The 23426-nt window shown below is 41.3% G+C and overlaps 4 protein-coding genes across 7 annotated transcripts; 1 reads left to right on the forward strand and 3 right to left on the reverse strand.

The window, feature by feature from the left end:
• Positions 1–344: 344 nt before the first annotated feature.
• Positions 345–5365, reverse strand: hnrnpd (heterogeneous nuclear ribonucleoprotein D). 2 transcript variants are annotated; one of them, XM_080528919.1, is made up of 8 exons: positions 4824–5365; positions 4096–4264; positions 3369–3530; positions 2952–3083; positions 2641–2737; positions 2174–2329; positions 1720–1813; positions 345–452 (listed from the first exon to the last, which is right to left on the reverse strand). In XM_080528919.1, exons 1-7 carry the CDS (start codon positions 5027–5029, stop codon positions 1746–1748), a joined length of 990 nt encoding a protein of 329 aa, XP_080385045.1. In that variant the 5' UTR covers positions 5030–5365; the 3' UTR covers positions 345–452; positions 1720–1745. The 2 variants fall into 2 exon arrangements, with proteins under 2 accessions (XP_080385045.1, XP_080385044.1); XM_080528918.1 differs by lacking the exon at positions 345–452 and adding an exon at positions 1282–1385.
• Positions 5366–5904: 539 nt separating this feature from the next.
• hnrnpdl (heterogeneous nuclear ribonucleoprotein D-like) lies at positions 5905–10948 on the reverse strand. Of its 3 annotated transcripts, XR_013937407.1 has the most exons (9): positions 10770–10948; positions 10231–10399; positions 9834–9995; positions 9512–9643; positions 8924–9038; positions 8303–8464; positions 7513–7615; positions 6999–7102; positions 5905–6236 (listed from the first exon to the last, which is right to left on the reverse strand). XR_013937407.1 is itself a non-coding variant. In XM_080528920.1 (8 exons), the coding sequence occupies exons 1-7, from the start codon at positions 10856–10858 to the stop codon at positions 7545–7547; spliced, it is 900 nt and encodes a 299-aa protein (XP_080385046.1). In that variant the 5' UTR covers positions 10859–10948; the 3' UTR covers positions 5905–6236; positions 7513–7544. The 3 variants fall into 3 exon arrangements, 1 of the variants encoding a protein (XP_080385046.1); XR_013937408.1 differs by having other exon boundaries at positions 6999–7615; XM_080528920.1 differs by lacking the exon at positions 6999–7102.
• A 980-nt stretch (positions 10949–11928) lies between these two features.
• enoph1 (enolase-phosphatase 1) lies at positions 11929–16352 on the forward strand. The gene is made up of 6 exons (XM_080530277.1): positions 11929–12273; positions 12442–12543; positions 13954–14156; positions 14528–14660; positions 14811–14934; positions 15412–16352. The coding sequence occupies exons 1-6, from the start codon at positions 12190–12192 to the stop codon at positions 15549–15551; spliced, it is 786 nt and encodes a 261-aa protein (XP_080386403.1). The 5' UTR covers positions 11929–12189; the 3' UTR covers positions 15552–16352.
• A 1264-nt stretch (positions 16353–17616) lies between these two features.
• tmem150c (transmembrane protein 150C) lies at positions 17617–20646 on the reverse strand (the record flags this gene model as incomplete). The annotated part of the gene is made up of 7 exons (XM_080528131.1): positions 17617–17825; positions 18251–18428; positions 18797–18924; positions 19961–20028; positions 20137–20169; positions 20254–20307; positions 20573–20646. The coding sequence occupies 7 exons, from the start codon at positions 20644–20646 to the stop codon at positions 17617–17619; spliced, it is 744 nt and encodes a 247-aa protein (XP_080384257.1).
• Between the last annotated feature and the right edge of the window lie 2780 nt (positions 20647–23426).

Here is a 23426-nt window from a genome sequence, read left to right on the forward strand (position 1 = left end):
AAAATTTGGAGTGAAACTCTGATAAAGAATTAAGATTAATTTCATGTTCCTCTTTGTATGTGTTCATGAACATATACACAACGTACTATATGACCAATTGTATTATATTTTGGGGGTTTACTGATTAAGGGCATAGACGACTAAACAAAAGCTGTTTTCAAAGAACATTTGGTACACATTTAACACAATGGATTTGTGAGGAAGTGAATAATCTCATATCATTTGGAATATCTGTTGCACACAGTGTAACTCAACACAAGACACATTTCAAAGCTTTACAATATACAATAAATGTAACCACGTTGAACATAAAAGTCAATATAGATAACTGAATATTCTTATTTGTCCTTTCACAATCCGTCCATCAAAAAGGAAATCTTGACTGAATACTGTCACCTCTCCTGCCAATGCTTCACCAGAAGACCTGTTCCATTCTTCCATCACCTTGAAGCCTGAAAAAGACAAACAAGTCAAACTATCAATTATGAAAGATACTACACACTGATAGGGCTATAACCACACACACGTCAGAGGAATCCCCCGTCTTTACATTGTTCATTAAGAAAACACAAAGAAATGAGAGATAAGAATACGTTTTACAAATTAAGAATTTTAAAAAGAGTTAGTCCATAAACTAGAAATCCTGAAGTGCGACAAATCGAAGAGGTCAAAGGCCAAATACAAAACGAATAAGTTAAGCCTTCAATTGGTCAAAAAATACACAATAAATAAAGCATTACATGCAAATTTCTGGAAACAGTGATACTATTAAACTTGATGTTTTTCAAAAGGTTAAAAAGAGAATTTGTTAGAGGGAAATTAACCATGTTTACAAAAGGAGCTTTTCCCACCGCTGTCAATAACACAAACAAACAATACAAGTACAAAAATATCTCCAACGCAGTGGCATCCAAGTACAAACCAGGTTTTAGCTCATGGACTACTGGCTATAACTGCTACAAGGGCTAAATAAAGAAAGCAAGCATTACAGGTAAGATTAGGAATGCATATATTAAAAGTCACTGGAAAGTCCAGAGAAAGCCGTACGTATCCTTTGAAAAGTAAATAGTTATTTTCTCAGTACGATGTCATATTTTACCATTACAGTACTTGTGGGGGAGTAGGGGCCTGTAAAAAATGACATTAACATTACATAAGTATATTTTAGTTTTTACACTTAAAAAAACAAGTAAAGAAATGAAAATAAAAAGACAGCGGACAAAGCGGGACGTGTCCCACTTTGTTTTGTTTACAATGCTGATACAGGATGTTGGAAAACCATACCAAATGGCAGCATTCGAGAGCGTACGCGTCTCGTACCCGGTCCGCATTGAGCGGGCCTGAGAGTATCTGGGAGTCAGCTCATGGCCTGCAAGGAAGCTCCGCTGGCAGGTACAAACAAGGTATATGTCAGAGTTAGAAGACAACATTCTTCTTTTTCCTTGCAAATCCTTAACTCTGGCATCCATTTACTGTAGTAGCAGTACTTTACCTGTTAACTTTACAGTTACAAAATGTCTCAAAAGAGCAGCAGAAGGCCTGTTAATGTAATCGCCACAAAAGTCTGTAGCCTTTATGTTACCACTACTGTTAAGCACTTCAGGGTGCTGTGTGAAACTTTAAAAGAGAAGAAAAAAAATTATGCAATTATATTACCATACATAGAAGTGAATATAGCATACTTAATCTAGATTTGTCATAAGAGACTTGGTAACATACCTGCTAGAGTGTGTGAGATGTTCACTTTAGTATGGCTTGTAGTTGTTTTGATGACCTCCTCGCCTTGGGGACTTGCCATATCCACCCTGCTGATCTATGGGTTGGGCACACACAAATATAAAAGGTAATTAATTATATGATTATAAATGATAAGATGTTTTAAGATCTTCACACACTGATGACATATGATGACATACACATAAGAAACATTGAAAAAGTAATATATTTAAACGTTTGTATTTATTTTTGAAAAAAAGAGAAATGTAATTTCACTTGTAAACAGCATGCAGGAATTTCATTCAAAGTAAATATAAACAATGTATTGAGTACATGAAAAAACATTATAGTTAACAGTTTGTAGACCGTTATTGTCAAATTACCCACACATCCACATTTTATTAACAAGGTTACAGTATATAGTTCCATTCAGTGTGAGATCACCAAGATGACATACCGCTGTAGTCGCCATAACCGTAGTAGTTGTTGTAACCAGAGTAGTCATAGCCACCATATCCTCCATAGCCTTGATTGTTGTATCCATAATCGCCGTAATTGCCGTACCCTTGGTTCCAATAATTGCCATATCCCTGGTTCCAATTTTGATTGGGATCTGCAATGTACCATTTTGAATATGCATCTCTTCCTCCAAAATGTCTGACTAGACTTGACTTAAAACTCTTGTTATTACAATACTCTTATTAGTTCTCCATGACACAAACAATACCAGGTGCATGAATACAATATTTGGATTTCAAATGACTATTTTGGATTCATTCATGCCAAGAAAACCAGACAATTTCACAAATCACAACATCTCACATCTGCTCTATGATTTCAGATGTAATACAATCATCCCGATTCTCACTGTATGAAAATATTGATTCAGAAAGCATAGATATTTGTAATGTATACTCGACTTACCACCTCTGCCATGCGACCGAGATGAGTATCCCCCTCTGCCTCCCCAATGCTGCTGCTGCTGGTACTGCTCCTTGGACATTGCCACCTTGATTTCACACTGACGACAGAGATAAGAGTGTGTCTATGTAGGCATGCTGTAATGCAACATGCAATATACTGTTCTAAACGTTCCAGTGGTATAGTGAAGTGGTGTGTACATTTCCATTCTCTTTGAATGCTGTTCCTATGATCCCCCTTTATGAATGGAATCATCTCACACCTTGTATTTCAAAATGAATAGGCTAAATAGTTGTTCCAAGACAGTGTTCTACCTTGCTTAATCCTATATTGTGGTACTTTTTTTCCATGATCGTCTTCACCGACTCCTCGTCTTTGAAGGTGATGAAACAGAAACCTCTCCTTTTATTTGTTTTGTTTTCCATGGGCAGCTCGATGGACTCCACCTGTTCACAGGGACAATGTATTTACTGTATAGAACCTGGTAGAACAGATAACGGTCAGTTAGCCTGGACAGGGTTCTCAGTTGGGCCCTGTTTGAATACTCTTGCGAAGCACCTTTCCTTCCTGTCGTCAGTGCTCCCTCCATCTGGGTGATGACATCATTCATTGCCAGGGCACATGTCAGTTTCTACATTTTATCTTCCTTGTCAAGGTGATGTCAAGTTGGCTAGAGCTGAAACAGACTGGTTTGGTGACACAGAAAGTGGTGACACAGAAAAGGAGTTTACCTCACCAAAGGCACCAAAGTACTCTCTGATCTTCTCCTCAGGAGTGTCTGGAGAGAGACCGCCTACAAAGATCTTCATGATGGGTTCCTTGTTCTTCATCGCTTTGGCTTTTTTAGGATCAATTACCTTTCCATTAAGCTTGTGTTCCTTTTGTACAGTGACCTATGGGAGGAGGCAGGTAATACTATAAGGAAGTATACCCATGTTACTAGTAGGGACATTATAATCCCCTCGTTCTGAAAGACAACTAAAAATAAACATCAACCATTAACTTTGCAGAATTTACTGTAAATAGGCCCTAACTGTAAATAGGCCCTTATAGCCTAGGGATTACAATTTCAACTGAATTCAAACTTCATTGGACAGGCTTGATTCAAATTCCACAAACTCATTATTTGACATCAACGTAATAACAAACAAAATAGGTTACTTTCCAGGATGGCAATAACTCCCATTGAATTCAGATACAGTATTCCTTTCAAATCAGACATCCATCATCTTCTATTAAGGCCTATATGACTACAGTATAGGCTCCCACCTAATGTGTTGATTAATAGGCCAACCTGTATAGGAAACATTACCTCTACACAAATTAAACAAACAGTAAAAGACAGTAAAACAACTTAAAACCATGCTGATAATGATAGGAATGAATTGAACCCCAGCCATAATGCCATGTTAACGTTGTTATTCAACATGATCGAAAGCAGACATGGAAATAGCCTACCTTGTCAACACTGTCAGCCACTTTAAACAACACAAATCCAAACCCCCTGGACCGGCCTGTCATGGGGTCCAGCTTCAGTGTGCAGTCTACTACCTCCCCAAACTTGGAAAAGTAATCTTTCAAATCCTTCTTGGTTGTGTCCCAGCTTAGGCCACCAACAAACATTTTTCTGCGGACAGAGTTTGAACACAGATATATTCAAGAGTCTTTTTTTTAGGATCTATGAAAAATATGAAATAAACCACTATACATTCTAATAATGGATAACCAATATGACATTATTTGAATATTTGTGTCTGGTCTTGTGAACAGTTAGGCCTACTACTGTGTTTTATCCAGCAATCATTCCCTATCCCGTCCCTGAACCTGATTTGAGATAGGCTGAAGGCTTAGCTATAGAGCATGACATCCCTTGGTGAACCTGACAGCGCCTGTTTGGTTTCATCTTTTTCCATGTGCACATTTCTAAACTCGTGCAGCTTCCTTGTTGCATGATCAATCACATCGATAATAGCAAGCGAATGCATCGCCATCTCTATATGACTTTAGATAAGAGCCATGAAGACTAAAAGAGAAAGTAATGATGACCAGCAGCCAAAACAACAAAGCACCACCGATCAATCATCAACCTGTCTGGCAGGCAGCGAGAGACGGGACTGACAGAGTAGGACTGGGTGGGTAAGACCAGAGAGCTAAGCTGGCCAACATGAAACATGTCTCTCTCTCACCCCTCGTCCTCTTCATTCCTACTGGCATCGATCTGTGATCCCTCTCCGTCTCCAGAGCCCAGGCCAGGCTGCACCTCTCCGTCTCCAGAGCCCAGGCCAGGCTGCACCTCTGCGGCGGGCGGCATCTGCTCCTCACTGCTCGTCTCTCCGTCTTCCTCCATTTTCATCAGAGTTGGATCTTCACCGATTTCCAGGTCCTCTGACATTTTGGATGTCGCACAAATTGCTGACCTGCTAGCTCGTCAGACACTGTCGGCGTTGCGTGTCTGTCTGTCTGCTCGTAGCTGTCTGTCTGTCTGTCTGCTCGTAGCTGTCTGTCTGTCTGCTCGTAGCTGTCTGTCTGTCTGTCTGCTCGTAGCAGCTGGAGCTGCGGATCCTTCTAGTCTGCCCCCACGTAGCTCAGCGACCTAGCCAGCCAACGATCATCAGATACAAGGCATACATACATCTATCATTAGACACAGTGGTTGAACATGCCCTGAGCTTTGGTCTCGTTGTCAATGACTGGCTGGCTGCACAACTTCTGTCAGGTAACCTTTTAAACACCGGTGGGTGATTGCTTGCTGTCTAGCTAACGTTAGCATAACATGGCGTCGTGTATAAGATGGAGGGACTGGCTGAGGGAGGTGCTGCTTTCAGCGGGTAGTGGCTTCAGTATTGATATCAGCATATTATAAATCCTCTGATGTTAGCTTCTGTCAAATACAGTACAAATTGCACAAACCATGGTGGTCCCATTGGATAGCCCACTGGATAGTTGTTGATCCATTGAGCATCTGTAACTCTCCCTTTACAAGTTGAGCAGTTTCTGATAGTTAGTTAAACCAAAGAGATTATACTTTTAAGCTGTAGTTAAACATCTGACCTTTATGGCTCTCCCCAAAGAATGTAAGAGTGTAAACATTTCAAGGAAAATTAACCGATATATTCAGTAATGACAGTAATTATCTTTGATCTATACTGTCTTATGTGATGTAAGCCAATCTTTGACCCGTGGTACTATGGCAGTTGCTAGAGGCATGTATTTCTATCAGAGCCTATTATAAATAATAGCAATCAAGTTCATTTCTGTTTTGGACCATCTTTAATAATCCCTTAATGCAAAACCTGCAGAAAATCAATTTTTAAAACAAAACAGAACAAGTTCAAAATCAAGGTATAAGAACACATTAAATCACAATGAAACCTAGACCTACAGCCTTGTACTACAGAGTACAAGAGGAAGGGGTGGAGAAAGAACACGAACCAAAAAAAGCCTCACTATTTACAAAGTCAGACACACCGCATGTCAGCTTCATCTCAGGAGGACAACGAAATGAGGGCTGTTTAGACATGAGCTGATCTCAGGACAGGACAGGATTCCCCCAAAGTTGCCACCAGGGTACAGGGTCACTCTCCGGCCAGCCAGCCCGTCTGCGAACAAGGACACAAGATAAGGATTTACTCATTTCAGATCTCTACGAGAACTTACCACTGAAAAAGAGAACGTCCAAACTTCTTGTGCTGTCAACTTTAAACTATTACGTTTATGTCTCCATTCCGTTTTAAAGATCATATGTACAACTCACAGCTTCACACACTGTAGCCAACAGCTCATCAGCCAGCAAAAGCTTCAGCTCCACTGAATTGGTGGATGATATCACCATAAAGGAGCAAATCCAAATTATATAGCTCTCACGATTCCATCTGTCTATAAAATGAAACAATTTGGCAGATGTTCTTTAGTCATACACAATAGCTCAAATATGCAATTTTGTGTGTCAGCTTTTTATGGCGTTATGAAGCTGGTTTACATATGATCTTTAACACCTACGTTTAAAAAAAAAAGTTTGTGGTGTTTATCAATTGAAGTTCTCTAAGGGCTATAAAGAAAAAGCAAGCATTATGAGTTTAAGCAATTTAAGAGGGGATCATTATAGAAAAACAAATAAAATTACACTGAAGCTCCAGAACAGAAACACAAGACCACTAAAATAAAAAGAGAATACACAATACAGCAGTTAAGTACACTTTTAGGTTTCATTTTTATGTAATTCCTGTAAAAAACCCATTTCAGAGATTTGTTAAAGAAAACATTGAACAACTTAAAAAATGAAAGAGTGAGATTCATTTTTCCTTTTCTCTTTATGTTTCTTTGTGTTTATCGCTGGTACAGGAAGTTGGAAGAGACCATACCACTGGACAGCGTTTTCTTGTGCATGCCGTGCTCTCTGCCCGCTATGTGCGACGCCCAGAGAATGTCGTGGTCAGGTGACACACGGCCTGCAATGAAGTCCCGGCTGGCAGGTACAAACAAGGTACAATATCAGAGTTAGGAAGAGAAAGAAAAAATATGGATAGGTCCTTACTTTGTACCCTTTAGCAGTACTTTACCTGTTAACATTGCTATCAAGTCTCTTTATGTTATTTCCACATGAACACCTGTTAAAAAGCAGGGGGGGAAAAGGAGAATCTACAGAAAAACGCTTATGTTTTTCTGGAGAGCTTAATAAAAAGCAAACCGCTAGACAAGCATTTTGCAATTAAAGATCTATAGACATTATTTTAGATGTATCTTTCAAAATGGGATGCATGGCAATGGTAACCACTTGCTTTCTCTCTTTAGAAGTTTCAGAATATATTTTTGTGTCTATTGATCTTTAAGTTTTTTTAAGTCAAGCCTAACATGACACTTGGATTTCAGTCTTACCAGAATGCTAAGCGGGTTGTTTGTTTGTTGGCTCAATAGGGCTGGTAGTTGTTCTGGTGGGTTGTGCTCTCTCGAGACGCCTTCCCATAGCTGCTCTGCTGGCCTGTGAGAAGGTCAAGGGTTAGGAGATTAGGATAACACATTAAAAGGCAACGTAAGAGAGCAAATTGTTGAAGAAGTAAATCGCTATACAGCCATGGAGTTGGTTTCTCTTTTGTATTACTCCAGCAAGAAGTTGCAATTGTTCTGTGGGATGTGGGCTACACGTTAGGTGTATAGTACACGTCTATCAACCACTTCGCTTTAACTTGGAATTCCAATTGAAATTTTATGAGAGCCTTGTATAAGATGACACTGTCAGATTCTTTTTTTTTCTCTAAATGTGTGAATACCATGTGTACAAAGAGACACCACCTTAGCTATTGTCTACCATTTATGCCTACCTGGGAATCAAAATACAGCTATTTTTGAGTATAGTAACTAAGTGTAAGCAATATTAATGAAATCAGTATCTTATAGAACTATTATTGGCTTAAATGAAGAAGAATATTGCAAGTGTTTACCCATCAAATATACGGCACTGCCTGGATATGGAGATATTCACAAACATGCATCAAGAGCAAAGAAACCCAAGGCAGGCAGAATTACAGACATGTTTATTTTTCCAGAGCTATTGAATACATACAAGGAGACTTGCACCTGTCGTTTGTTCTAGAAGTACATGAGTTGTTGGGGCTGAAAGGCACTGCTTCATTTAGGCCTAGTAGTTGGCATCAATAGGTAAGCTTACCATTGTAGTCATCGTAGCCCTGTCCATAACCATAACTATTATAGTTGTAGCCAGAGTAGTCATAGCCAGTGTAGCCATTGTAGCCCTGGTTGTATCCGTTGCCATAGCTTCCATAGTTCTGGCCATAGTAGTTGTTATAGCCCTGGTTGTAGTTACTCTGACCTAAATTGAGAAGCCAGAAAGGTTCAAGTGTGAGTTGTCAGTCGATATTATGCTTTCAGGCTTCTTCTGAAAGGAAACGTCCAGCTTCTGTCCACTTTCTATTGGTTTAAAGGGGCAATATGGGATTTGTGTATCAATGTTGGGGCTTTGAAATTAATGATATATATAGTAATTGATTCTTAACAATAACTTTAAAATGCCATATGAACTCAAATGTCTTACCTAAAAAATAAGCTTGTTTTACTCCATTGTTTGTAACCAAACACTTATAGCTTAATCCTTACGTTGTCGTCGTCACCCCCCCCCCCCCCCCCAACGAAAAGTAAACAACAATCTATTGAGCGTACATATAGGCCTATCCAATATACGATCAAATCCGATCAGTCAGATATTCCCATAGCAACATGCTAAAAGTAGTCAATGACTGAGGACAGATACAGTAGATGCTGTTATAGTTACCTCCTCGTCCCCGGCCTCTATACCCGCCCCCTCTCCCTCCTCCATAGCCCCTGTCTCCTCTGTGCTGCTGTTGCTGTCTGTACACTTCTTTGGGCTGGGCGACTTTGATTTCACACTGGAAAGGCAATCAAAACTTGATGAGCAGGGGGGAAGAATGTGAACAGATAGGCACCCACTGACATTTCTGATCATAATGGGCAGTGACATGCTCATCATGTCATCCTTTCATGACTCAAAACACAGTGGTGCCCAGAATCATTGTGAAGTGATGCACAGTATAGTTTTTTTTCTTTTTATTGAATTATGCCTAATGCCTTATTGTCTGCAAATTGCAAGATATTGCTAATTGTATCGTCTTATTTGTACTATTGTCATTTTTATATATATCTTGAATTTTACTTTCTTACACTTGTGTAACAATAAACTTGAAACTTGAAACACAGTAGTTTAATTTCACAGTAATATATTAATGTAATGATATGAAATAACACTGAAAAGAACTTTGGTTCAATTTCTGTTCACACAAATTGTTATGAAAGTATTATTTCTAGTGCTTGTGTGTCTAGAGGATATATGTGGTTCCACTACCTTTCCACTTCCAACTTGGTGGTATCTGCACTCCAAGAGCTTCTGCACAGGACTTTCCTCCACGTACGTCACGAAGCAGAACCCCCGGCGTTCGTTGGTTTTGGTATCCATGGGAAGCTCAATGCTGTCAATCTGTCAATACAACACTACTAAGTAGTTTCACCAGGTGTACAAAAAAGGGACACTATTCTGCATATCTCTTAGCCTTTATATGACGTCTACGGGGGGGGGGGTATGTAGAAACCTGTGAATCTTTTAAGTGAACAATAATATTAGCTTTTTATCACTTGGCTTCCACTGTCTCTCTATGTCCATAACTTACATCTCCATAATTGCCAAAGTATTCCCGGATTTCTTCCTCTGGAGTATCTGGGCTGAGGCCACCAACAAAAACTTTCTTGGGAGGCTCCTTCCCCTTCATGGCTTTGGCTCGCTTGGGGTCAATCAGTTTCCCATCCAGTTTGTGTTCCTTCAGCTCCAAGACCTGCAGTAGACAAAAATCCTTACAATCACATGACTGTTGATCTTCATTTGTTCCTATGTAATATTGTCTTGTAAGTCTTGTGGTGATGTATTGAATGTATACTCATGTTTTGTTTGTGTTGGCAATTTGGCATATAAAGCTTGGGTGTTAACATGTTTTTTTTTTTTTATGTTTAAAAAAAATATATATATACTTTAATGACTATTGTTATTAGTAACTCTGGTTCAGTACTCACCCTCTCCACACTCTCAGCATCTCTAAACAGGACGAAGCCGAAGCCTCGGGACCGACCTGTCATCAGGTCTGTTTTGATGGTGCAGTCCAGCACCTCTCCAAACTTTGACAGGTAATCTGTGAGGTCCGTTTTGCTGGTGTCCCAACTAAGCCCGCCGATGAACATTTTGCTGTAATGAAGATCAATGTGGCACTTAGGATCATAGTGGCATTTAATCAATATCGCTAACCTACCTAGCCAACTTTTATCGAGCTAGTGTGCTATATAACCGCGCAGTTAGCTAGGTTTTGGGTCAGACTAATTGCTGAAATGAAATGGCACATATACAGCTCTAACGGTTTTATTATGCGCGTGCACATGACAGTCGTATTTGTGCATGTTTCCTGCTGTAAGATTTAAGCAATTTAGCTATGAACATAACATTGTCACACCTGACCTGACGTGTGATCATATTGTATATCACCAACCGTTTTCGTACCAGGGGTTAGTCCTACCCCTTGGCTCATCACCCTTGCTAGTGCTAACTCGCCCCAACTCACCCGTCATCCTGAAGGTTTTTGCTAGCGTTTATTTTGGAGCCCTCTGGAAATTCATCTGTGCTGAAGTCAACTTGGCCTTCGATCTCCATTTTCACACTTCACACGGTTGTTGGCTGTATAGAGAAAGTGTTATTCGGTCTGGCGGCTGAGCTAACTACCGAAGCTCAGTTAGCTGGCTATGTAAGATGGCTGACAGTGACAGCAAGGGCGGGCGACACGGTGCTGTGACGCAGTTGATCTAGGCTGCGTTCGTAAATACGCTCTGAGAGCGCCGGAGCGCACACTGGGTTCAACGTTATAAAGGGACCAAGTAATTTGATTGGACAAGAGGCATTCCATAAGTGCTGATCAGATTTCCAGAGCGTATTTACGAACGCTCCCGTGGTGTGTTCGCAGTAGTACAGTTCAGTTGGGGGGGGGGGAGGTGTCTGAGGTGTCAAACCACTGCCCGAGCGAGCAGCACTGTTTTCGTTTCGTCATGCCACCACACAACGGAAGATATTCATAAAACATAACACAAAACTGGTTTCCAAAACGAAATGTAAACATTAAACTGCAGCGAATGAGTGACGTATTGTTGTTGTGCTGTCTGGGGCCCACACACTTTTGTGTCAAAACAATTACAATTAATTCTCCAATTTAAGTGATTATCGTGTACTGGGAAATGGGTGTCCACACTAATCTGAGAATGATCCCTGCTGTTTAGCTGTAGCCCATCTAGTTTCTGTCTATCTTTGGCAGGGTTGCCAGATGTGATTGACCATTTCCAGCCTAACCACAGTCTAAAAACCGCTAAATCCACCAAAAACAGCCCAAAACCTATTGTCAGAAAACCGCTAATTACTATTGGAGCAGCCCCTAAACTGTATGTCTGTTGCCAGTGATGTTTGTAAAATAAAATAAAATAAACCTGCACATTGTATGTAGCTACTAGGCTGTGTGTTTTAACTTAACGCATTTTGTAACTTTCAGGCACTGACATTTTGATACCGCCTAAATGCTATTTATCCAGCCCAACCGCCCAAATGCTTTTTTCCGGTCCAGTGTGATCAAATTTAGCCCATTCGGCCGTAACCCTGATCTGAACCCCATCTGGCAACCCTGATCTGAACCCCATCTGGCAACCCTGATCTGTGGCTGTGTCCTCGTGGGTGACGTCGCCACGCCTTCTCCTCGTGGAACTGGAAACAAAACACTTCCTCCGGTTATAAACCTGTTATAAACCCGCTCGATGGCTTTCTGCTGCGGCTTGTCTTTACACCGACAGACCTAGGGTCATAGCTAGCTAAACGATCAGGAATATAATAACCGGGGCCATATTTTTTTTAAAGCAATTTTGGCGAACTGGCACTAAAAGTGTTCGGGTCTGCACGGTGTTCGAGTCCGGCAGGATCGCCGGGTGGAGAGGCTGTTTTGAAAAATGGCCACGGTTGCAATCCCTGCAAATACCAGCGCGCTCTTGCTGGACATAGAGGGGACGACGACACCGATCACGTTTGTAAAGGTAGGATAACCGACTGTGTTTTTTTTTTTAATGAAACTGAATTAATTAGCTTGGCTATTTGTGATGTGCGATTTGCTGTCTTGTGCAGAGACACAGATGCCCCAACGTTGACGCTAGCCAGCTAACACAATCGGACATGCTAACAATGCCCATGGTCTTTTTTTGCAGGATATCTTGTTTCCATACATCAAGGAGCATCTGGAGGATTATCTATCAGCGCACTGGGAGGAGGATGAGTGCAAGCAAGACGTGCATCTGTTAAAGAAACAGGTGAGTTAGCTTGACATGTCGCGTTATCTATGTGTAGCCCCGGCCCGTTGACAGCAGCACTCAACGTGCTCTGTGTACAGATGTGGCTGGAGTCGAGATGCCATAGTCATATCAACATATATATCTCATATCGTGAGATAACACGCGGCCGAGTCCGACTGCTGGTTTGGTTCTCCCCCGACAAGGGGCTTAAAGGTGTCTGACCGCCAGTCAGTGACACCGTAACATCAGTCACTTTGACCCGGTGACGATTAAACAAAACCAGCAGTATCGTGTCTCGGATTAGATTTGTCTGTCTGCTGTCTGTCTACCCAAGGGTGGGGTTTTGTTACCTCTGTACATCATAGTTAACTCAACACTGTTAGGTGTCTTGGAAATATTGTCAAATAAAATGTCTCAACTGCTGGAACCTGGGTGTCTCCACAGGCAGCCTCTCTCCGCCGTTCATTGTGACTTGCTGTGACTGCTAGAAATATTACTACTCTGTGTTTTGTGTATAAGCCTCATGTTTCGTTCATCGTCCGCAATTCCTATGCTCATTCGTGGTCATGTAATTGTTTAGCCTGTTAGCCAGAAGGTTTAGCCCAAATATATATATCTGGGTCATAGATAATGGCAGAATTTGATTAGCTGAAGGCTTTGCTCTACTTGCCGGAGGCCTGCAGCCTGTCATGTGTGATGACAGTGCAGGAGAGGAGTTTGTAGAGCAGCATCCACATTTATTCACTTCAGGAGTTAAATGTTCTGTAAGTTGGTGAAGAACATTCATGTTCAAGTGTTTATCGACCTTTTGTTGTTGCAGTGATAGGCAAGATATGGTTCTGTTTCTTGGAGGATACCTTTAATGTGTTGGATAACCCACTGAGGAACTGGTACATTTCCCAGGTGGAAGTGCTGGAGCACAGACCAGGGTAGAAGCATCAGTGATTAGTCACTGTAAAGGATGCTGCATGGTTTGCTTACTAATTAGTTTGCAGTCAGCAGGTTTATGAATGGACCTAATGAAATCTCCTCTCGTCCATTAGCTTATTGAATTATAGAATAGTGATCAATTCTAATTAAAACATGATTTCTACAGTATTTAATATAATATAATCAAGCCGTTTCCTGTTTGCAAAGAGAAGTTTCCATCCATGATGGGATGTGAATAGTTTAGGGCTGTCTGGTGTTTCTCAGTGACGGCATGTCCTAGACTTGGGGGGGGGTATTCCATCAACTTCACTGAAGGAAAATCCAGGCTTATTTTATCTTAATCTGGGCTCATTTTGATAAGTATCGCAAGAAAAAAAAGCCTGGATTTTCCTTTAGTGACATTGATGGAATATATGGTCTGGAAACATTTGTTATGTCACTCACCAGGTCCCTGGTTATTGGAGTAAGCATGACTTTCCCTTACCCCTCTGATGCTAGGTTGAAGAGGACATCAGGCAGAACCGAGCATGCGCAGTCCATGCCTTGGACCAGACGGTACACACAGACGAGGAGAAGGCTATCAGAGAGGTGGTGGATAATGTGCTCTGGCAGATGGCGTCTGACAGGAAGACCACAGCACTGAAACAGCTGCAGGGCCACATGTGGAGGGCAGCCTATGCTGCTGGGAGAATCAAAGGCGAGTAAGTAGTTGAGTGTTCCTTATTCAATAACATCCTAAAAGATTCGCATGCATTTGTTGCAAATGGGAACTTTGATGTCACCACAATCAAGGTTTTTTCCGAAGTTGACATGGTCTGTCGTGTGGATCCTGCTATTTGCAATTGGATAAATCCGCTGGCTTCAATCTCAAATGAATATAACATGAACATAAAATATGTTGTTGTACTAAAATAACATTTAAAAACAGCCTAATATGAATATTGCAATCTGTAATCTGAGAATTGAGTAGTGAACCATTCCTTTACTGGATTCATCACTTTGACTCGTGACTAGGATGAAAAAAGAAAGGATCACTGTGGTGTTTGTTCTCTCCGTGGTCTGTGTCAAACAGGGTGTACCAGGACGTGGTGCCCTCCATCAAGAGGTGGAGGAGGCAGGGCCTGAAGGTCTACATCTACTCCTCTGGGAGTGTGGAGGCACAGAAGCTGCTGTTTGGATACTCAGTAGAAGGAGATGTCTTAGATGTGAGCAACTGTCTCTTCACTTTCCTGGTTTTATATGGGATTTAATATGTTAAAAGCAGATGCACTCAGCAATGAATCTTCCTAAAGTGATTTATCTCCGTAAATCATTATAGACCTCTGGGTGAGAATTATTTCCCTTTGTCTTTTCAGCTATTCGATGGTCACTTTGACACAAATATAGGTGCCAAGGTAGAGAGCAAAAGCTATGAGAGAATTGCAGAGAGAATTGGCTGCCAACCTGAAGAAATCATGTTCCTTACAGATGTCACACGAGGTAGGTCCTGTTTTTCAACTATAGCAGGTTATCGCAACAAAGAATGCCGTTTTAAATAGCTTGTCTGCGTTTCTACCCAGTGGGATCAGCCTTGTTGTGTATGTATCGATCAGTGGAAATGATTTCAACTCACCAGCGAGTTGTACAAGTTACATAAATAAGCATGATTTTGACGAGAGATATTATTCCAATGCGTGCGTCAGCCATCGAGAATCGACTTTCGCCGATCCTTGAGCTCAGACACTGCTCTTGGTTGCGAGACGACGCAAGCGCAGCGCAGGCAGCATAGCAGCTGTCTCTGATTTCAAAGGAAGCGTTCCCTCAACGGATGAAGGCTGACGGCAATACCGGACGCCCGATGGTTGTGGTGGTGGAGGAGGAGGAGGAGGAGGGCTGTGAGGCAGTGCAGATGTCCGCCTTTGCGCTTCAGTGCTAATTGTGAGAAGGAGAATTACAGCTCTGTGTTTCCCTCTACAGAGGCCAAGGCTGCTGAGGACGCAGGAGTGAACGTAGCCGTGGTGGTGAGGCCCGGGAACATGGAGCTGACGGAGGAGGAGATGGCACACTACGTCCTTATCACATCCTTCAACCAACTGGAAGTGACAGGGAGTGCTTAACGCAGGAGAGAACGGGGAGGGGGTGGTGGTGGTGGTGGTGGGGGGGGTGGGGCGACATTCATTCACTGGCCTGGTTCCATTCCCATATGTTGTCCCTTTCCCTTGCTGCTTGGTATCCCTAAATTTGGAAGGACTAGAGAGGTTAAGGGAATATGCTCCATTCAGTCGATTGGGAGGTTAATTAAAGGAGTCATATTATGCTATTTTTCCACAAGTTAATGTAGTCTTTGGGGTCCTCATCACATGTCATTGACGTTCTGTGTTGAAAATACCACTCAGATTTTAATCTAAAGGAATTGTAGCATGCCTCTGTTTCGGTCGTTTTCTCTACAGGCTGTTTCTCTCTCCACGCCCTCTACTAGACCTCAGCCAACACATGGTTGCGCATTTCCCTTGACAAGGCATCTTTAGAATGGCCGCTATTGGGCTGAAACAATTCTCCAGTAGTATTTGTCTGCTGAAGGGAAAGACGACAGCGACGGTGGCAGCAATATGACTACTTTAATGTCATCACCTCACGTCTCTTTCATCTATCGAGCCCTTTCAGATTTATGGACACTAGGGCTAGGGGGAAGAGGCTAAGAACCTAAATGGAACCAGGTCACCCTCATAAGACCTGCCTGACATGGGGAAGGGGAATGGGGTTGGCCATGGATCAAAGGGGTAGGAGAGTGCTGAAAGAGGGAGGTATGTAGGCAGCAAGCACCAAGTGTTTAGTACCGGTCTACTGACTGCACATGTAAGGGACCTGCCAGGGTTTTCTTCACCTTTTTTTAAGCCTTTTAAATAAAACCATATTTAAGTTTTTTTGCAGACTCGTACTTATTTAAACTGTAATCATTCATAGACAGTCGTCACGTTCCTGATTTTGGAGTTTTACATTGTTACACATTGGAACGTATCATGGATGAAGTTTGAGCCCTAGACATGCATGAGTCAAATGATAGAGGCAGGGATTTTATTGAAAAGGAAACTTTAATAATGTGCTAACAAACAGCAGTACAACAATGAGATGCGTTAGTCTGTTATGCTTTAATGATAATGATAAAGTCGACCTTTGTTGTAAGTTGTCTGAAACAGGAAGCGTTCAGTTAGTAAGAACGGCATGTTTCAGGTAGAGATATGGTTTTGATTGATAATATGTCAAGATGACTGAGGTGAAGTCAGACAGGTTTGAGTTTGACTGCTACTATTATTAGTATTGACAAAGAGGCAGAGACTGACTAACTGAACTGATTATTCTAAATGTGTTAGTTCTATGGTCCAAAATTGAGGGAGGTCAGGAGGAAAGACAACACATTGAAAACCTCCTCTTTGATGACCTGGTTTACAGAAACATTCTGTCCAGAATTTACATACATTCATAGTACAAAAAGAGGTCAGAAATGTTCATGTGGTAGAACAATGAGATCTGGTGTTATTTTGGTGGTATTTTAGAGATTAAAGTCATCCCTCTAGTCTAGAAGGATAACACCTAATACTTTGCAGCACCATGCACATCCATCTTCAATGACAGTTCAGTATACTTTCAAATCTTTTGGTGACTTAAGTCACGACTCGACTTAAGTACTGATTAAATGACTATGGGCCGGTTTCACAGACAAGGCTTAAGCCTAATCCTAGACTAAAAAACATATTCAATGGAGATTTTACATTGAAAGTGTGATTTAGTCCAGGACTAGGCTTAAGCCTTGTCTCTGAAACCGGCCCTAGGACTATGGAAATGGTTTCTCCTTTGTGCTCTTTGAATAGTTTGTTGCTCTTGAATGGTGACCTTCACATACTACAGTAGAAATCCACATTCGTCCTCAGAATATTCCAGTGATATTACATTCAAACAGGCTGACATGCAGTAGTGAAGGAGCCAGCTACAGTAAATCTTACATAGAAATGCTATGTTGTGTCATCCAGAATACTTTTCAGCTGTGGTGAAATTACTTCCTGTTTTTTTTTACACATACTAGACATAATGCTAGTCATAATGCATGCATCACTCTCATTTCTACTAATAAATTCTATTATAGAATTGAATAACAAATGAGTAGGCCTGTCCACTACGGTCCTCTTATAGCTGGTCAGACTGGTACTCTGAGACCTCAGAGAAGGTTTCTGATAGGCTGAGAGGTGGGTCGCGGTCGTCGGTGCAGACTATCTCAAAGTGGTAGTGGCGGAACTCGAAGGCGAAGGTGCCGATGAAACCCAGGAAGAACATGACCAGAGCCCACTGGGCCCGGGCCGCGTGCATGTGGAGGCGCTGCGCCATCAGGACAAAGTCTGGGTCGGGTGGGTGGGGTTAAGGGTCAAAGTGCAGAAACAGATACAGGAGAAAATGACTTTTACAGAATGTTCAGATAGAAAAAGTAGAAAATGTAATATCTACATTTATTATGTTGTATTTCTATTGGCAATGTTCAAGACATTCCTCTCAAGAAGCCCCTGGTCACCTATGTCACATGTGTAGCCTATAGAGGTGTGGTGCTGTGCCCTATTGAGATACACTTATAAAGTATAAAGGGATACACTTATAAAGAGTGTAGAGAGTAAGATTTCCTTACCATTCAGCCAAGCCAGGAGGTGAACTTAAAACACATTCCTAAGAGTATTTAATTCTCAGGATTTCAATTTCCTGGTCATTCCATGAATTGTCTGAGTTGAAATGGAATTCAGCCGAAGCCTTGTTCCGAGTGCTGGAAGGATACAGAGCAGCATGCAGGCGGTGACGGCCCCTGACAACAGGAAACGCGGGATGCCTGCCCTCCGCCCTTCGTTCCTCAGGTTGACCTTGAGGGTGATGACTGACTGCACCCAGCAGAACAGGGTGCCCAGGCCGAAGGTCATGGACGTGCCGATGTTGTGTAGCTCCTCGTCATTGGATAACTGCACCGAGGAAAAATGTAACACACATACGTATTTTCCCATGTTAGGGTTAGGAACCACTGATAAGCCTCTGATTTATGTGACAGCAGCTGGTGAAAGCGACCAAATGTTCCGACTTTTATTCATAAATTTTTCAGAATAAAAGTCTGAACATTTTGATTTGTTGCCGATTTGTTTCCACTTTCACCAGCTGCTGTCACATATTCTGTGATAGATAATATCAATGTAGTATTGTCGCAAATGAAAGTTGATCTCCTACAGCAAGAACAGCTTGTTATAAACAAGTGTGTGAAACAGCGTAAACAGTTCTATAATGAAACAATACGAGTTGGGACTGTGTCTGTTGTGAATGAGATGGTCAGTCATACCTGGAAGTTTCCCACTAATGTCATACCGAAGCAGGCCAAGGACAGGGCCACCAGACTGCCGATGTTCAGCCAGGGTTTGTGCACTCTGGGCTTCAGCTGAAGGTATCTGAGAACACCAATGATGAACCCTGAAAGGTAGAAGACCCATAAGGGATCTTTCTCTGGCTATTCACCCTCTTCATTTATGGCCCATTAAGAAAAGCAATGAACAGGGTTCCAAATACAAGGTTGTCTGCTGTGCACTCAGCCCCCAAAGAGCATTGGTATTCACACTCCAATAAGGATTAAATATTGTCCTCAACCAGCCCTCTTATTTTAAGGGCTCCCCTAAGAGTATTTCATTCTGATTGATAAAGCTAATAACATGCTGTTTGTTTATGCAATGTCTAAGTTAATAATATTGTATGATATATTATACCAAACGTTATACCATGTTTATAGGCATTTATTGTTACATACTTGTATAATAACGTTATCAAGATCAATCAGAACATGGAGAGAGTGTTGTTGGCGGAATCTGATTACATATTCTAGAACCCCCAAGTTATACAGACAGGTGAGACAGGAAGGGCCTTTGCTGGAGGAAAGTCTGGAGAACAGCTGGCAGATCATTTCCATATATTTTGGAGCTGCCCGGCCGTTCAGCTGTACTGGCAAGAGATAACACGGGTAGTACAGACCCTGTTTGGAAGCTGTATTGACTTCTCCTTTACTACAATCTATTTGGGCAACATTGCCGATCACTTTTTGGTGCAAGATAATAAATATCTCTTAAAGATAGTATTAGCAACCAGCAAGGAAGCTGTAACACGGAAATGGTTACAGCCCAAACCTCCAACAAAGAATGATTGGATAGAGATTGTGACAAATATTCAAAATATGGAGAGAATGACCTTTTCACTAAATCAACAGTCCCAGAGATTCGGGAAATATTGGGAAAAATGGATTGTGTTTGAGACCTTAGGTGATGTTTACTGAGTCTGTTTGACTGTTTGACCTAACATGTGTATTATCATTACTGTAACATTTGTATGTATGAATGCATGACTAACTGTTTGTTCTACTATGTTTTGTTGTATTTTTGTTGTATTTATATGTGACTATCAAAATAAAGTATATATATATAAAAAGATCAACCAGAACACAGAATAGTGATGCACCTACCCACAAAGGCTGCCAGGTTCATCACCTGGCTGAACACACAGCTGGCCGGTGGAGCATTGCCTGCAATACTGAAAAAGTCACAAATGAAAAGAACCCTTATTGTATTTACAGTTTTGACTGGAGACACAAATGAGCAGTACATACATTAACCAGCAAGGTATGTATTGGTATTGTACCTTATATATGGAGGGGATTTGGGTCCAGATCGCCTGTGAGAAAAGATACATCATTTATAGACATGTTGCTTGATTATGACATTTGGAAGAAGCTGTAAATAAATGTTTTCCTGTTACCTGTATTCTGAACTTAGAGGTGTTATTTTCTCATCTTCAACAGCTATGAAGTACCTGGAATGATTCATTTGTCAGGAGGACATTATTTTCACAACACCTCTGCGACCAGGTTGTAACAATCAAAATCTACTGTGTGTGTGTGTGTGTGTGTGTGTGTGTGTGTGTGTGTGTGTGTGTGTGTGTGTGTGTGTGCGTGCGTGCGTGTGTGTGTGTGTGTGTGTGTGTGTGTGTGTGCTTGCGTGTGTGTGTGTGTGTGTGTGAGAGAGAGAGAGAGGTAGGGGTTACAGAAAAAGTAAGAGATCAAGTAAAACAAACTTACACAACCCACAGTCCAATGGCTGTGAAGAGAGAGAAGATGATGGGGAGAAACATCCAGGAGCTGCATTTCCTCATGTTGTTTACTGTAGTGAAGCAGCGAACAGAATGACTAGAGACAGAACTGTTCTGGAACATGGGGAGGCAGAACAGGTTAAACCTGCCCTACACAGTTTTGTGTTTTGTGCTTTCAACTTGAACTCAAGATAGGTAAATGAAGTAATTCTGTCCAGATGCCACTTACGAATGATGACGATCGATCGAGTCTTGTTAAGATCCGGGTGAATCTACAAAAGAAGAACAAAATGCGTTCAACATTTTTAATTAACATTAATCACCGTGACAAACAATTATTTAACATGGGGCTGTCATACATAATAGCTTTTCCCCACTCTAAACTCAGGTGTTGATACTAACATATACACGAGACGAGAGCAAGCAGCATTTCATCAATGAACAGTCTCTGTTTGAAACAGCAACTACTGTTTCGGAGGTACGCAGCGACCACTTTCAGCACCTCGCTGCTGGACAGCGCCGGCGAACACCGAGGACAAGCTCGTTCCCAATACAGGCATCATAGGCTGCCGAATACCGACTGCAACCGTGTGTGCATGCTATATAGTCATCTTAAGTCATGCAAGATTAGAATGATTACCATTTAAATACTTTATAAAGCAACTTAGCATAACAACAACCAAAATAACAAGCATTCATTGGTTCAATCAATGTGCACGTGCTCCGACTTCGACCCAAACCTGACGCCTGATAGGCCTTTCATCTGCAGACATTAATGATCGTAAATGTTTCAGCTGGTACATAGGGTTGTATTTTCAATAAAAATGTAACTCGGAAGAAGGAAATGTGCATCTTGAGTAGAAATAAACACCTACCCTTGCCTACTACTCTGTCGTATGTGCTAGCATAGTTTCAAACATAAAAGGCTATAGATAAAGCTTCAGCTTCACATTGTGGGTTAAGGCCGGTTATCGCATTTTTAGATGTACTTGTGTTTTCTTTTATTCAGTCATCACACAACCTATAAAATGGTGGAGAGCTTCCCTTCCGTAACTGACTTCCCCAGCCGTAATGTGCTCCCACACCGTTCAATCGTCATCTTACCTCGTCTGCAGCCCGCTCCTTTTGGGTTCCTTTGAAATCCGTCCTCTTCTAATTTCATGTTTGCATCATGTCTTTGTTATTCGTACACAGAAAATATTTTTTATGAGAGACCCATGCTAGAAGACTAGAGAGCAAACATGGACTTGGCCATGAGCGAACCCGCTTATCGGACCGCGCACAGACCTTTGGGTGTACGGGTGTTCAAAGTGAAAGCAGACAGCCGCCTCCTCCCTACAGTATAAATACCATAACAGCGGCCTGCTGGACACATCCGAGCATGCGTGTAGGAAGCCACCTGAAGCTTGCACCCACCAGGATCATCGTTGCATCAGGACTTTTGCCCGATCATTCTGCTTGAATGGAGAAAGGAATGCAATGGACATTACAGTTTATTCACTATACACAGACAGTCAGTTTCATTTATCAACATGCAAAAACAGATTTAGCAGTTTGAGTGGCTGGGGTAAATAACATCATTTGTTGCAGGTGAAAATCAATCTGATAGTGTAGTTTGTTGATAGTTTGAGCATCATATCCTATGACAGTGTTTCTGTATACAGGACTTCCCTTTTTGACAGAGCATGTCAACCCAGGACAGGATGTGGGTGTCCAATGAGGCTTGATACAGTAACATAAAGCATTAAATACATATTCATACTGACACAGTATAAAAGCCACACAACACAGTTACAGTATACAAACACAGTGATTCCATGGCATCCTAACTTGAAGCAGAAAACACAAGGAGATAACACACAAGTTCAACTCACTAATGCTTTGATATATAAATGACATTAGGTAGTAGATAGAAACAGTAGCTGGCAACATCATAAAAGAGAGAGCAGGATTTCCAATGACTTAATGAGGGTATTGTTGTCAAATTGGGTCTAATATTAGTATGAATAAAGTCCCATACACGACAGATGTATGGATACCTGAGAGACTAGTAGAGGTGATGTGTTTGGGCTTTTGTACAAAGAGAGGAAACCAAAATAATAATAATAAAAATGATAAATAATAAAAAAAGAAACATGTGGTTATTTGGAATATTCAAAGCACCCAAGATTCCTAATCTAGCCATATTATGTCAACCTGTCATGCTGACATTTTCTTTTTATCATATTTAGTTCAGCTAAATATGCTTCTCAATGTAAGGAGTCAGAAGCACAAGGAAAACCATGAAGTACAGCCTGTAAAATAAAGTTTCATGGTAGTATAGTCATTTGTCACCCTGACAGACATATTGAATATCTGTCTCCGTCCGACTCTTATTTAAGACTGAATCAGTAAAGGACCACTATAACTCATCCAGACACCTTAGACAGAACGCTGTCGTCTAATGCAGCCTTTAATTTCGACTTCCTCTCACACTGAATTTGAAAAGGACGTACAAGTTATACTGGATCCAAGCTGGGTACTTTGCAGAATGACTGTTTGATGCAAAAGCTATTCAGTACACTCCACTTATTCAAATCAACCAATCAACTGCTAATAATAAAAAAATAAGGGCATAAACATTCATAAAATGTATTTCACTTGTACAGTCAATTGGTTACAATGATCAAATTGTGTGGGATGCATGTGATTCTTAGGAGTGCACTTTATAGTGTAACCTGCTGAATAGAGACATTGTTCTCAAGTATTGTACATTATATCTTATCTACTCACTCAAATGATAAACACCTTATTCCTCTGACCTCTCTTAGTCTCTCAACTACTTACTTGAAGCCTTGATATGA

Source organism: Nansenia antarctica (assembly GCF_963989245.1).
Source record: "Nansenia antarctica genome assembly, chromosome: 4".
Lineage (NCBI taxonomy): Eukaryota > Metazoa > Chordata > Actinopteri > Argentiniformes > Microstomatidae > Nansenia > Nansenia antarctica.